The sequence below is a fragment of the Prionailurus viverrinus genome, chromosome D2 (assembly GCF_022837055.1).
Source record: "Prionailurus viverrinus isolate Anna chromosome D2, UM_Priviv_1.0, whole genome shotgun sequence".
NCBI classification, from domain to species: Eukaryota; Metazoa; Chordata; class Mammalia; order Carnivora; family Felidae; genus Prionailurus; species Prionailurus viverrinus.
Window position 1 is genome coordinate 15,927,083 of NC_062571.1, and position 12,846 is coordinate 15,939,928.

The 12,846-nt window shown below is 45.4% G+C and overlaps 1 protein-coding gene across 13 annotated transcripts in view; it reads left to right on the forward strand.

Annotated features, from left to right (window-relative positions):
- The window catches only part of SIPA1L2 (signal induced proliferation associated 1 like 2), a 226,220-nt gene that overhangs the window by 141,516 nt on the left and 71,858 nt on the right, over positions 1 to 12,846 (forward strand). For all 13 annotated transcript variants that reach the window (XM_047825079.1, XM_047825088.1, XM_047825090.1 and 10 more), the window contains exons 6-7: positions 2,513 to 2,687; positions 6,981 to 7,084. In XM_047825079.1, the coding sequence (XP_047681035.1) occupies positions 2,513 to 2,687; positions 6,981 to 7,084 (279 nt within the window). The remainder of the gene's footprint in view (positions 1 to 2,512; positions 2,688 to 6,980; positions 7,085 to 12,846) is intronic.

Here is a 12,846-nt window from a genome sequence, read left to right on the forward strand (position 1 = left end):
CTCACGGTAAACGTGCTCGGTGCCCCTGCCAGGCCGCGCGTGTCCCACGGGACATTTTCCCTGCAGCAGAGCTCTGGTCGCCCTCGTGAGCACCTGTGGGCTTTGAAATCTCTTGGAGCACATCCCCTAATTTCTGTGAGCCCAGGGGCTTCTTGGACGGTGGGCAGATTCACAGGCAGGGTCTGTGACAGGCAGTCTGCACAGGCAGATTCTAGACCCATTCACAGGCAGGGTCTAGACTCAGGCTGGCTTGTCCGACGGCTGGGGAGAAGGGTGTGAAGTGGACGGCATCACAGCCAGCGGGGTAGGCCCAGGGGAGTTCGGTTCTCTGGGTGTTTGGCCTTTGCCCAAATGAGAGTCCACAAGGAATATCAAGTCCAGGAGACTCTGGAATCACAGAGAGAAATTGTGCCCGTCGGGTGAGGGCTCTGCTTAGCGGACTTAAGGCCGCACTAGCCCAAACTGTGGGGCCCCAAGCAGCTTTGCTCCTCTGGGCCTCCTCCCAAAGGAGTGGGAGCGTAAGATGGGAAAGTGGTCCCCCTCTGGAGCAGCCAGGGGGCGTCGGAGGCCGGGCCGCGCAAGATGAGGTGGCCAGGTGGTGTTGGCACATGGCCTGGCAGCACTTTGACGTGAGCGGCAGGTTGAAGAGCAGAGGACAGGCCAACGGGACCGAGCGTGTGGCCGTGCGGCCCTGTCTACTGGCTGCGGGGGAAGCCGCGGGTGCCTGGATGCAGGGACATTGGGGCCCACGGGACGCCGGGTTACACACGCCAGGGCTCACCATCCCGCTCTATTTCTGGCGGACTCTCCTACAGGCTAGGGCCAAATAACCGGAGAGAGGTGAAGTCGTCTTCTGATGGCAAAAGAGAAGTCAAACCAACAAGATATCTAGGCCAGGAAGCAGGCATTCTGAGGCCTTGTTAGAGGATTACGGTGGATCCTGATGGTCGCTGAGATCACCAACGTCCAGGGTGATGCTTGCTAGTCCCGTGTTTCCCTGGCGTGCTGTAAGATCCTGGAACGTCTTCTGAGTCACTCAGGAACAATTAGCGTTCAGAATGAAGTAAAATTAGATGTTTTTATTACACTTCGTACTATTTTTTAGACGATGGTCCGTTTGCAGTAAATACGGTGCCTCATTTATTTGGGGAGTTGGTCAGAAACAGACATTCCTCAGTCTCTGGATGAAGGGAAATATTTTTGTACTTGACCCTCCTAAAGAACTGGTTCAATAAAATGCGCGATCGTGGCTAGAAAATAGCTTGTGCCCAGCATCTCCTATCCCCACACTCAGGGCACGAATCACTGTGTTCACTGTGCAGTTGTGGTTGACTGTCTGTTCAACTCTAAATTCATCCTAATGCGCAGTGAGGTTACTTCCTACGGGCTGCTTAGATCACCCTGGCAGGTGGCTTCCTACCTTTCTTGGATTGTACGTTGTCATCAGGTAACGTGGATGAGACCGCTTTTATCGCTTTGCTCAAGAGAATTTATCGCTTTGCTCAAGAGAAATGAGTATCGTTTTGCCTTACTTTACGGAGAGTCAGCTGTAAATTTTGATTAAAGGCTCTCTTTTATAGCTCGATAATGAAAGTGAACAGTGTTATGGATTGATGCCTTTAGGAAGCCGGCGATGTCTGATAATCTGTCCGCTTTTGAGGCTCAGATTGCCGGTAGTAAGATCAAGTGCGCTGATTGCGTGAGTGAGGAGTAATTTCTCTTTGGATATAATAAGAAAACTGTAAAAATGGTTCCAGTTTCTCCCCGGCCTTGGGAGAAAGCAAGCCTTTGGCTACTAGCTTGATAAGAGATTGACTGCAAGATAGAGTTACAGCAGGATCTCCTCAATCGCTATCAAAATTCTTTATGGCTTTTGTAGATTTAGCAGATGTTTTCTTTTCGGGATAGCCAAAAACATAGAAATAACTGTAATTGTATAGCCAGAGTTATTTTTATGGAAACAAAACATTATTCTATTTATATACATATATCACAGTTTCCCCTGGGATTCCCTCCTTACCAGACCTTAATTTGGTTTGTGTTTTCATTACAGTCGTTCATATTTTCCTGAATGTTCAAACTAACAACAAAGGAAGCATCAGGAACCAGAGAGGGGAAACTTTAAAGTCGTGGCCTTTTTGGGGTTTTTTTTCCCCCCCTAACTTAGGAGATGATGCTTCTTATTATATGAAGGGTATAAAATTAGGTATTTCCATGCTTGTATGTTTAAGTAGATGCCTGAACTTGTCTGTCCATTTTGGAAACCTGGTCGATCCCACATGGCCATTCTCTACATTCTGTTTCTTAGGATTCCTGCCGTTTTTCCAGCTGCATTTTGGGGTTTCTGGGTTGTGTGTTTGTAGCATTTTGTGCAGTGACCCTTGCTTCTTCCTCTTTTCGCTTATTTGCTTATGGGAATCGTCCTGGCGTGCTCTCTGTAGTTTTAATCTTACTAGAAGTTAGCATGTCTGATACTCTTTGCCAAGTAATTACATTTCTCCCCCCATTTCAGCTGAGCTTTCAGCACAAGATTGGGATCCTTTACTGCAAAGCAGGCCAGAGCACAGAGGAGGAGATGTATAACAATGAGACGGCGGGACCAGCTTTTGAAGAATTCCTTGATCTTCTGGGCCAGAGAGTCCGGCTGAAAGGATTTAGCAAATACCGAGCTCAGCTAGACAATAAAAGTAAGCTTCATATTTGTGTGTGTGCACAAATCGAATCCTCCAGAGGTAGGCATACCGCATAAATCTAAGTGAGCGATCACATGCCCTCCCGTTCTTGACCCCAGCAGCCGCCTGGCCAAGCTTCTTCGGGATAGAGTTTAGACTTCCTCAGACGAGCAAAGGAGGCACATTTCTCAAGAGGTGTGTGTTTCACACGAGCTCAAAAGGTCAATTCTTTTTTTGTAACACCAGCAGAGAGATTCCCCAGTGCTTCGCGAAGAATCTTTTAATATTTCCTTCTTCCTTTTAGCCTCCCCTCTTCTACCACACCCTTGTTCCAGTATATACCGAGGACGCGCACTGCGTTCGTTTCTGAAAGACAGAATGTTACCGCGTCCGCTCCTGCCGTGGTCTCGGGCCCGTTCTGTTCATTTCTGGTTTCACGATGTTGACTGGGGAATTGAAGCAGTGGTTAAAAACGGATGCGTCCTGTTTCCCAGGGACCTTACCCACGTCCCCTTGAGTGGGGCACACGTTAGCTCTGAGGTGCCGATTTAAAACACAGACTCTCCGCCATCCTGTGATGTGCGCATCTGTCTTGTGTCTTCATTTAGATAATCATGTTCCTTCTGGTCCTCATACATTCTAAATATGTTATCTTCATATTTACGCTGTTCAGTTTTATTGCTATCAGCCTTTAAAATATCAGCCAGAGTAATTATGTGTATTTTGGACAATTTTCCTTATTATCAGGCAATTAACCGCTTGCTCTTTTAATAAAAGATGAGCAGTGGGGCGCCTGGGTGGCTCAGTCGGTGAAGGGTCTGACTTCGGCTCAGGTCATGATCTCGTGGTTCGTGAGTTCAAGCCCCGTGTCAGGCTCTGTGCTGACAGCCCAGAGCCTGGTGCCTGCTTTGGATTCTGTGTCTCTCTCTCTCTCTCTCTCTCTCTCTCTCTCTCTCTCTGCCCCTCCCCTGCTTGCACTCTGTCTCTCACTTTCTCTCTTAAAAATAAACATTAAATAAATAAACAAACAAACACGAGCAGGTAGTTTCTAAAATTGGAGGATGTGGGAGAGCACACAACCCAGTCCTAGTAGGGGTAGTGAAGTGAGGCCTTTCCCCGTGGGAGCATCCGTGCAAGGCCATCTGAGGTTCCACGACTCTGTGTCCCCAGTGTCCGTCACCTTGGGACCCTCACTGATTCTTGTCTACATCAGGGTGGTGCTGGGTCTTTGTATACCTATCAGTCAGATCCGGCTTTTTCTCTTGTTTTTTTTGGAAGTTAAGTTTAGAACATGGATGATAAGACCTGGAAAGACAGTGTTAACTCGTATGCGGGCCCCTGTGTGTCCTTCACACATGCGAGGGCTGGAGTTTGACTGTTATTTTGAATGCCTATTGCTCATGCCTCAGATCTGTAAAGACTGTAGAATAATTTGTGACACCCACTGTGAATATCCACATATTTTAAGAAAAATCGGTGAGACCTTGCTGGACTTTTCTTCTTTTTTCTTGGCCAACTCCCTTGCATGCAAACCACCACCCACCCCCTAGAGGTGCGGGCATGCTGCCCTTAGGGGTATCCTTCCTGGAAAGTCACTGCTGATGTGGATTCATTATCATGAATGCCTGTCATCTTTCTTCAGCGGGGTGGATTGAGGAAACGCCGTAAGACCTTCTGATCCATCCATTCTGTAACACTGCAACACAGATAATGTGAATGTTTCCCTACGTGTAAGAATGGACATCAGCTTTAAATTTTTATGACCTAGGAGATGTCCTTGTTACATCACAGATGTAGCACTAAGCACCTTTGCGCAGGGAAATGATAATGTAAGAATGAGATTTTGATGCATTGATTCTCATAATCAACAAATCCAAGTTATTTTTATGAGTAAGGCGTTCCGGGAGATGTGAGGTCTAAGACATCCCTTTAGTAAAGAGGAAGTTTCTAAGAATTACATTTCATGAAATGCTCAGATAAAATGTCGTCTTTCATGGAACACACACAAAAAATCTTCCTTTTTAAGTTTATGGGAGTTGGAGCTTTCACTCTGTCCTCCCTCTTCGGATCTGGGCCACAACCAAATGGAGAGTGTTGGGCTGGAGTATCTGGGATGTCCTTTCTGGCTTTGAAATGGGTTCTTTCTGTCTCAGGTACAAAGTGAAACGCAGTAGGATCACATGATCATGAGCCACTAAGATGCTCTCTGCTCACCAGAGTACAGACCCCAGGCCGTGGGCAGCCCAGCCCTTTCCGGTCTGGATGCAGAGAATGATGAAACTGGGGTCTGCCATGATGGCCTGCCGCTCTTGCCCAATAGAAATATTTGCAGCAGATCCTCAAACAAGCTCATCTGTTTACCTTCTCCATTACCATACTGATATTTATGATGAAAACTTGCAGAATATATAATTTCAGAAGGCCATCTTATAGTACTGTTTGGGATAGACTAATGATGATCTTTTTTTTTTTTTATTTTAGAGAAAGTGGAGAGAGAGAGTGTGAGTAGGGCAAAGGGGCAAAGGGGCAAAGGGGAGGGGAGAGAGAGAGAGAGAGAGAGAGAGAGAGAGAGAGAGAGAGAGAGAATCCCAAGCAGGCTCCACGCTCAGCACAGAGCCCGATGCGGAGCTCGATCCCATGACCCTGGGATCATGACCTGAGCCGAAATCAAGAGTCAGATGCTCGACTGACTGAGCCACCAGGCGCCCCAGTGATCATATTTTTAAAAGTGTTTTCCCCCCAAAATGCATTTTTCTTCCTTCACTGCAATTTCCTGAAGCTGAAACCTGTTGTCTAGACTACTAACTACCTATAAGGATGTCTATAACTGAATTTTAACCATCTGAATAGCAGTGTGTTGTGATGGGAGTCATTGAATGTGCTGGGTTATCTCATCCCCTGGCCTTCATGTTGTTATTAGCCAGTCAGTTCTTCATAAAAGAAGACAGTCATTGCTCCCTTATGACCGTGCTTGCTCACTTCCAAAGCCACATTCTTTAGCCAAGACAGTTGGAATGGAACGTTACTTTCCATGAAGTCCTATGAAAAGTAACAGATGTGTGTTTAATACGTAGTTAAAAGAGAAAATTGCTTTATTGGGGACCAGAAATATACAGCTTATTAGAGAAATATCCTCTCTTACCATCTGCAAGTTGATTTGTCAGTATCCGTATGTAAACATTTTAAATTCTTCCCTTTTTCCATTCACTTGCCTTCTGTGAGTACCTCCTCAGACTCTGCAAAACTGTATGTGATGCTTTTTCTAGAAAAACTTTCAGGGCTGCTTCTGAGTCAGAATGAATATTCAAAAAAAAAAAACTGCAGTCTTCAGGAAGAAAATCATAAAGGCCCATGAATGCTAGATGTATTCATGTCTTTAAAGTAAATTAAAATATTTAGATTAAGAAAAAAAAAGTTAACCCAAGGTGATTACCTAGATCTTCCCCAACAAACACAATGAAATAAACTTCGTTTTAAATGACCCCGAATAGCATTGTTTCTTGTTTATAAGGTAGAAACATAAACCTATATGTTGGCCAAAGATTGAAAAAGGCGGCCCCGAATTCTGTTTACATCTTATTTTCCATGTATCTTTTTGTCTTTATTTATCCATATTCAAAGTGGTTCGAAACTACACCGTGAAATTATGACTTAAGTGTTTTACAGTCACTGTGTTGGTTCAGGTTCCTGACACTCTGCGTCTGTGATCATCTATTGCTAATACAGATGGATTTTGAGTTTGCAAAGAATCATTCTGCTTTTCAGAAGGTGAATAGCTGTATGATTAAGACGGGTTCGGATGTCATGGTTTCTAACGTGTCAGTGCAAAATATACAGTAAGAGACCACCTTCATTCTCTGCCGTCTTAATCATAGGACTTCATCGTTACATTGCCTGTTGAAAAGAGAAGAAAATTAATTACATCATTCAGGGAAAGAAATCCTGAACATTATTTTGTTCTCATTTCCATATTAACTCAGTCCCATTTCATTTTTTTTGAGTTCTGGAAGATCAGGTGCCCAAGAATCACGCAAGAATTAACCGTAAACACACACACACACACACACACACACACACACACACACACACACACCCAAGTGGGGCAGGGTGGCCATTAGACACGGGTTAGAAGTGGCAGGAACAGCATGCAGCGAGAGGGCAGAGTGGCCACCCAGGACACTTGTGGTTTGTGCTTGGGTGGTTTGTTGCTTGCAATTGAATTGCTTTTGGCAAAACGACCTTCTAAGTGTCACATCGCTGGCTTTTGCACTTGCCTGGCTTATTTTTGTCATCATCCTCTGTTTTTAGCTGATTCTACAGGAACTCACTCCCTCTACACGACGTACAAAGACTATGAAGTCATGTTCCACGTGTCCACCATGCTTCCCCACATGCCCAACAACAGACAGCAGGTAGGTCCGCCCTCCTCTTTCCGGATCTCAGGTCAGCCCACTGAGGGGCTTCATGTCGTGAGAATTTGCAAAGAATCACGTGCGGGGGGCGGGGGGCAGACTCTTGAATGGCGTTAATCATCTTTGGCTCTTTTATCATCGGGAAGTATTTGGCCTTTAAACCGGAGTATTTCTGCATAAGTTATATTGCACTTTTTCCTCATAAAACTTGGAAGCTCTTCTGCACACACCTTTATTGCTCGCTAGGCAAAATCTTAATGGAAACTCGTGTCGGCTGTGTTCGTTATAAGTGAGCGAGCTGGGTAAGTAACCTGAGCCCGGGTTTCTGCGTGTGGGTGGATAACTTACTTACAGAAAATACTAAAAGGACGGATCTTAGAACTTATTGGTGACACGATTCCATTTGAGTGATTTGATTGCATTTGGTTAAATCGGGAGTTGAAACGAAGTTTGGTTTCATGCTTAGGCAGTTTATTTCTGACGTCACGTAACCACACTCCTTTGCTGTAAATACATTGATGTACCAGGGACTGCGTAGGAATTGCTCACTAAGTATATGTTCAATGAATGAAACTTGATTGCAGCAGAGACGTTTTCTTTTTCTTTTTTTCTTTTGAATGCTTGTAAAACACATGAAGGTAGTCAAAACACACATCTTGCACAGAAACCACTTGCACTGTCCCGATCACTAATTGCAAGAACCACCTTAGATCCGACAGCCGGGCCGAGAAGGCAGGCCCCTGATTTCAGCCCAGCACTTTGCAGCAGGGACGGCTCCTCTTTGACTTTTCCTTCTCGTTGCTAGCTGGGTTTTCTGGCCACTTGCCTCATGCTTCACCTCAATCCCTTGTCCTTCCTGAATGATCTGAAGTGTTTCCCAATAATCAGATTCCTTCCCACCACCATTAGAAGATCTTTCTTTCGATCACATATCTGTATGTGTTTTTAAGAGACAACAGTTACAATCCCTGGACCACACATATGTATGTATCGATGTTTTAACCTAAAGGATTTCTAGCTCTCGAAAAAACAGTTATCTGGAATAATGCCACACGGATTCACTTGATATTAAGAAGCTTAATTTAGAGCAGTGCAGTTGCCCAGAAGATACTTGCGAACCATTCAGGAATTAAACTCCGTGTGAGTTGTTGCTCGGAAAACCGATAGGGCTTCCTCAGGCCAAGAAATCTGTCAGTACGTTAGCCAAAGTAGAGCCAATGGCTCTACTTTTGACCCCGGTCATCGACTGTTCAAACCACAAAGCCCTTCCAGCTCCCTAATTACTTGAGCCATCGGACTCCAAACTGGATTGGCCTCATCATTTCCCATCTGGCAGCCTCTGGAATCTGAAGTCTGCTGGGCTTTGCTGTTTGTTAGCAGAACTCGAACCAGGCTTTCCCTGCCCCCTTTCTGTTGCGTGGTATTTGAAATCTGGGTTTATGAGTTCTCCGTACCTGACTTTTTCCACTGAAACTATCCTTAAAGCCCTATACACACAGAAAAGTAGATGGAGGGATGGGGGTTGGGGAGTGGGGGACGGAGGAGGGGGCGTATAAAGTTCCCAAACTGGAAATTAAAAAAAAAAAAAAAACAAGCAAACCTGTAAATTAATACTGCACATTAAAGACTCTGTAGCTTAAAGACTTCTTTAAGCTTCCCTGTTACCTCTTTGAGTTTTTTTGTTGTTGCCGTTTTTATTTTTGTAACTTGAGTGAGAATCCATGACATCGGGTCATTATGCTGATGGTAGAAAACTGTAAAATTGTTTTGCTTTTTTAACTGTTCTTACTGTGTCTGGAATCCGTATGATCCTCAGTGTGGTCCACTGGGAAATCTGTGCACTAACCGCTGTGTGGGCAAGTATTCATAATCTAAAGGGGATGGTGAAGAGTGGAGATAAGGGTCAGTGGACGTATGCCGAATTCGCCACACCCAGCCACTTGCCTTGTGGCTTTGCGTGAGGTCTTAGCCTCTCGGGAAATTCGATAATTGTATAAGGGGGACGTGGTTCAGATGGCAGGTGGTGGCTGCTTGGAGCACTGTGTCGAGAAGGGTTCTGGGGGGCAGCACCTAGGCTCAGAGGGAAAGAACGTTGGATTTTAAATTTTGTTTAATGTTTTATTTATTTGTGAGAGCACGAGCAGGGAGGGGCAGAGAGAGAGGGGGAGACACAGAATCCAAAGCAGGCTCCAGGCTCCCAGCTGTCAGCACAGAGCCCGATGCGGGGCTTGAACTCACAGACCATGAAACCACGACCTGAGCCGAAGTTGGATGCTTAACCGACTGAGCCACCAGGTGCCCCAAGAACGTTGTGTTTTAGAGATATTTCCCACGGGTTTGGCAGTGGGGAGGTGGGGCACACATGATATTTGGACTAGATGGTACACAGCGTTTCCCTCTTACTGTCAGATTTCTGTGACTCTAGGGTCCTCTTTGAGGCTTCCTGCTTCTAGGTGGAAAAACAGCTTCAGCAGAGATAGGTGGTTGTTACGAGCAGGAATTCTGGGGCCACACTATCTGGATTGGAATCCCAGCTCCTCGCTTTGGGACCTTGGGCAAAATTTTCTCTGCTGTAGTTTCCTTTATCCCTGAATACGGGGGCTTTGATCTCATTTCTTCACTGAGGTGTCCCTGTGCGCCCAGAACCATACCCAGAACGTGGTAAGCGGCCAGTAAATATTTGTTCAGTGAATGAATGAACCTTTCGTGGATGGTGACTGGAATTAGACAAGCTCCTACATACAAAGCACTTCGTAGTGCCCGGCACAGCGTGTGTTCGATTAAGTTTCAGTTGACCGTTTTTCACCATTTATTAGATAATAAAGCACAAGTATTTTAAATGACTTAATTTGCATTTTATTTTCCTATTCCCAGGCGTAGGGATCTGTCACGAACCACCTAAGGCCTGGAGTTGAGACAGTAAGGGGCTAACTTACCAAGAGTCTCAGAAGATTATTTTTACTTTGGCATGTAGTATTTTGCTCATCCTGGGTTGTTACCAGAATATTCTGTCTGTAGATAAAAATGATGGCACCGTGTAGTCTTGGCACATGTACTTCCCAGATTTGTTCTGGGTTGTACCAGCTCCCTCCGCGTCCCCCACCCACCCACCCACCCATGCCTACAGATTATGTTAATACCAGGAGTAGAAATGTCTGAAACGACCAGCTGGGCTCATGAGTGCAGTTTGAGGCCACAGAACCTAGCACTTAGCTGGCCTGTACATGAATTGTGCCTGGAACTTTGGCCTCATTAGCACCATGGTATTTGTGACTATTTAACTGGCCCAGACTCGTCCACATCAGATATAATTTCTTGTGTTTGTTCTTGTAATAAATCAAGCTGAACGCTGATTGCAGGACGCATTAAAAGTCTTTAGAGAGTTTACCCCTGTTGCAAAAGAGTTTGGTGTTTGGAATGCAGGACTCTTACAAAGAAAACCTAGCCAGCCCCAGGGAATGATAAGAAAGCCTGCTCTTGGAGTGGTTTCCTCTCTTCCCTGAAGACCCCTCCTTCTCTCTGGGTCAGTCTGGCACCCGGGTCTCTTCCCAGGGCTGACACCCCTGCGTGCTTCCCCGTCTGCTTGTCCTGTAGACAGATCATGGGTCGGCTGTCATGGGATGTTATCAGTGGAAAGAAGTCCACAAATGAGTTTCAGTCCTCACTTTGGCAGACAGACCTTTTCTTCAGTCTAAGTACATAAAATGGAGGAAGGGAGCATGGTGCCTGGCACATCGTCAATTATTATTTTTTGAAATGCACGCGTCAGTGGTAAACTGCTCTGCTTGGAAGAGGTGTCCGAGCCCCTTGGATACCTAAGGAATAAGGCCAAGCTCCTAGGTCTCTGAGATTCCGTTTGAAGAATACTGGTGTTAGACTAGGGACGGACTTGACCTCGACAGAGGTCATGGAGACACAGCTTGTTAGGTTTGAGCCAGGCTGCAACCCTTTCTCCATATAATTTGGATAAATGGCCAGCCTGCCTTAAGGGGTTTGTGCACGCACTTCTGTAAGTCCTAATTGGAACTGTTAAGGAACCGTTCACATGCAGGAGGAATCTACCTCATTAAGTGCTATACGAACCGGTCCTGACTGCAGTTGGGTTCACGTATAAATCATAATATGGAATCTTTTGGAAGAATAAAATGCCTTTGCAGCATTCCACGATTAGATTTATCCCCAGGCCCTAAATAGCAATGTGTACTTACACCAGACAGTAAGAACGATTGCTTACAATAGGGTTGGTAGGACCCAGTATCAGAAATAGTTGTGTCTTCGGGGCGCCTGGGTGGCTCAGTCGGTTAGGCGACCGACTTTGGCTCAGGTCATGATCTCGCGGTTTGTGGGTTCGAGCCCCGCGTCGGGCTCTGTGCTGACAGCTCAGAGCCTGGAGCCTGTTTCGGATTCTGTGTCTCCCCCTCTCTCTACCCCTCCCCTGCTCACGCTCTGTGTCTCTCTGTCTCTCCATAATAAATAAACGTTAAAAAAATTAAAAAAAAAAAGAAACAGTTGTATCTTCATATTCCTCCCCTTATCTTCACTTTATTTTTTTTTTAATTTTTTAAATTGTTTTTTTTTAATGTTTATTTATTTTTGAGACAAGAGAGACAGAGCATGAACGGGGGAGGGGCAGAGAAAAAGGGAGACACAGAATCTGAAGCAGGCTCCAAGCCCTGAGCTGTCAGCACAGAGCCTGACGCAGGGCTCGAACCCACGGACTGTGAGATCATGACCTGAGCTGAAGTCGGACGCTCAACCGACTGAGCCACCCAGGCGCCCCAACCTCTTATCTTCACTTTAAAAATCCACACTCTTGGTTAATTTTGTTTCTCTGTTTGCAGAATATTCCGCCTTGCTTGCTCAACTGGTTTGTCCATTTGCTTTTCCTATTGGTAAAATTGTTTTATATAATGTTTTGCAGTAAATAGTTTATGCAGTATTTTTATATCGGTTGTATAATGTGTATCAGTGATGAATTTTCAAAACTGTAGTTGAATTCGATACGATCTTGCTGATCTGAGATAAGAGTGGTTAGTTGCCCTGGTGTTCACTTTTTTGTGTGTGGGGAGCGGTGGGCAAGGCCCTCCGTCCCTGGATACAGATCTTTTGTATTTATGCGGTCATGTGCATAGGTTTCCTCCTCTTTCTTATTATACTACTGTTCTACATTCCTGTTTCTACTTTCCACAGGAAACTCTAGATGTCTCCTAAAAATCAAAACAAAATTCTAACCGCTGGTGTTGAGTCTTGAGTATAGAGTACGTGAGGGTGTGTGTGCATGCATGTGTGTGTGGGTGTTGTGTGAACACATGCAAAATTAGGAAGGTGTCTGAAGCGGGAGAAGCTAGCCCTTCGTGTGAGGGGGAGAAACTTCCCACACAAGAGGGTAGCAAGTGTAAAGTCCCTGTGGCAGAAACAAGCTGGGTTGTTGGAGGGATGAGGTAGCTATCTGGGAGGGGAAAAGGGGTGCATGATAAGGTCAGAGAGTGGGAAGGATGGGGTCAAAGGACTCTTGGTCAACCCTGTTCCTAATGATGGGACATGAGATTCCAATCCAAGGACTGAGACCCAGAACTTGTGATTGGTTTTCACAGGGATACATGTCATTTTTTGCTCCGTTCTGGGCTCATCTCTTTGAATTTCAGAACGTAAACTGTAATCATTTAATGGTGCAGTTTTCTCTTTGAAATCATGCTGATTTTCACATCTTTGCTTCTTCAGACCGGAGTCTCTCTCTGGAGATCGGCCTTTTCCAGTTTCAA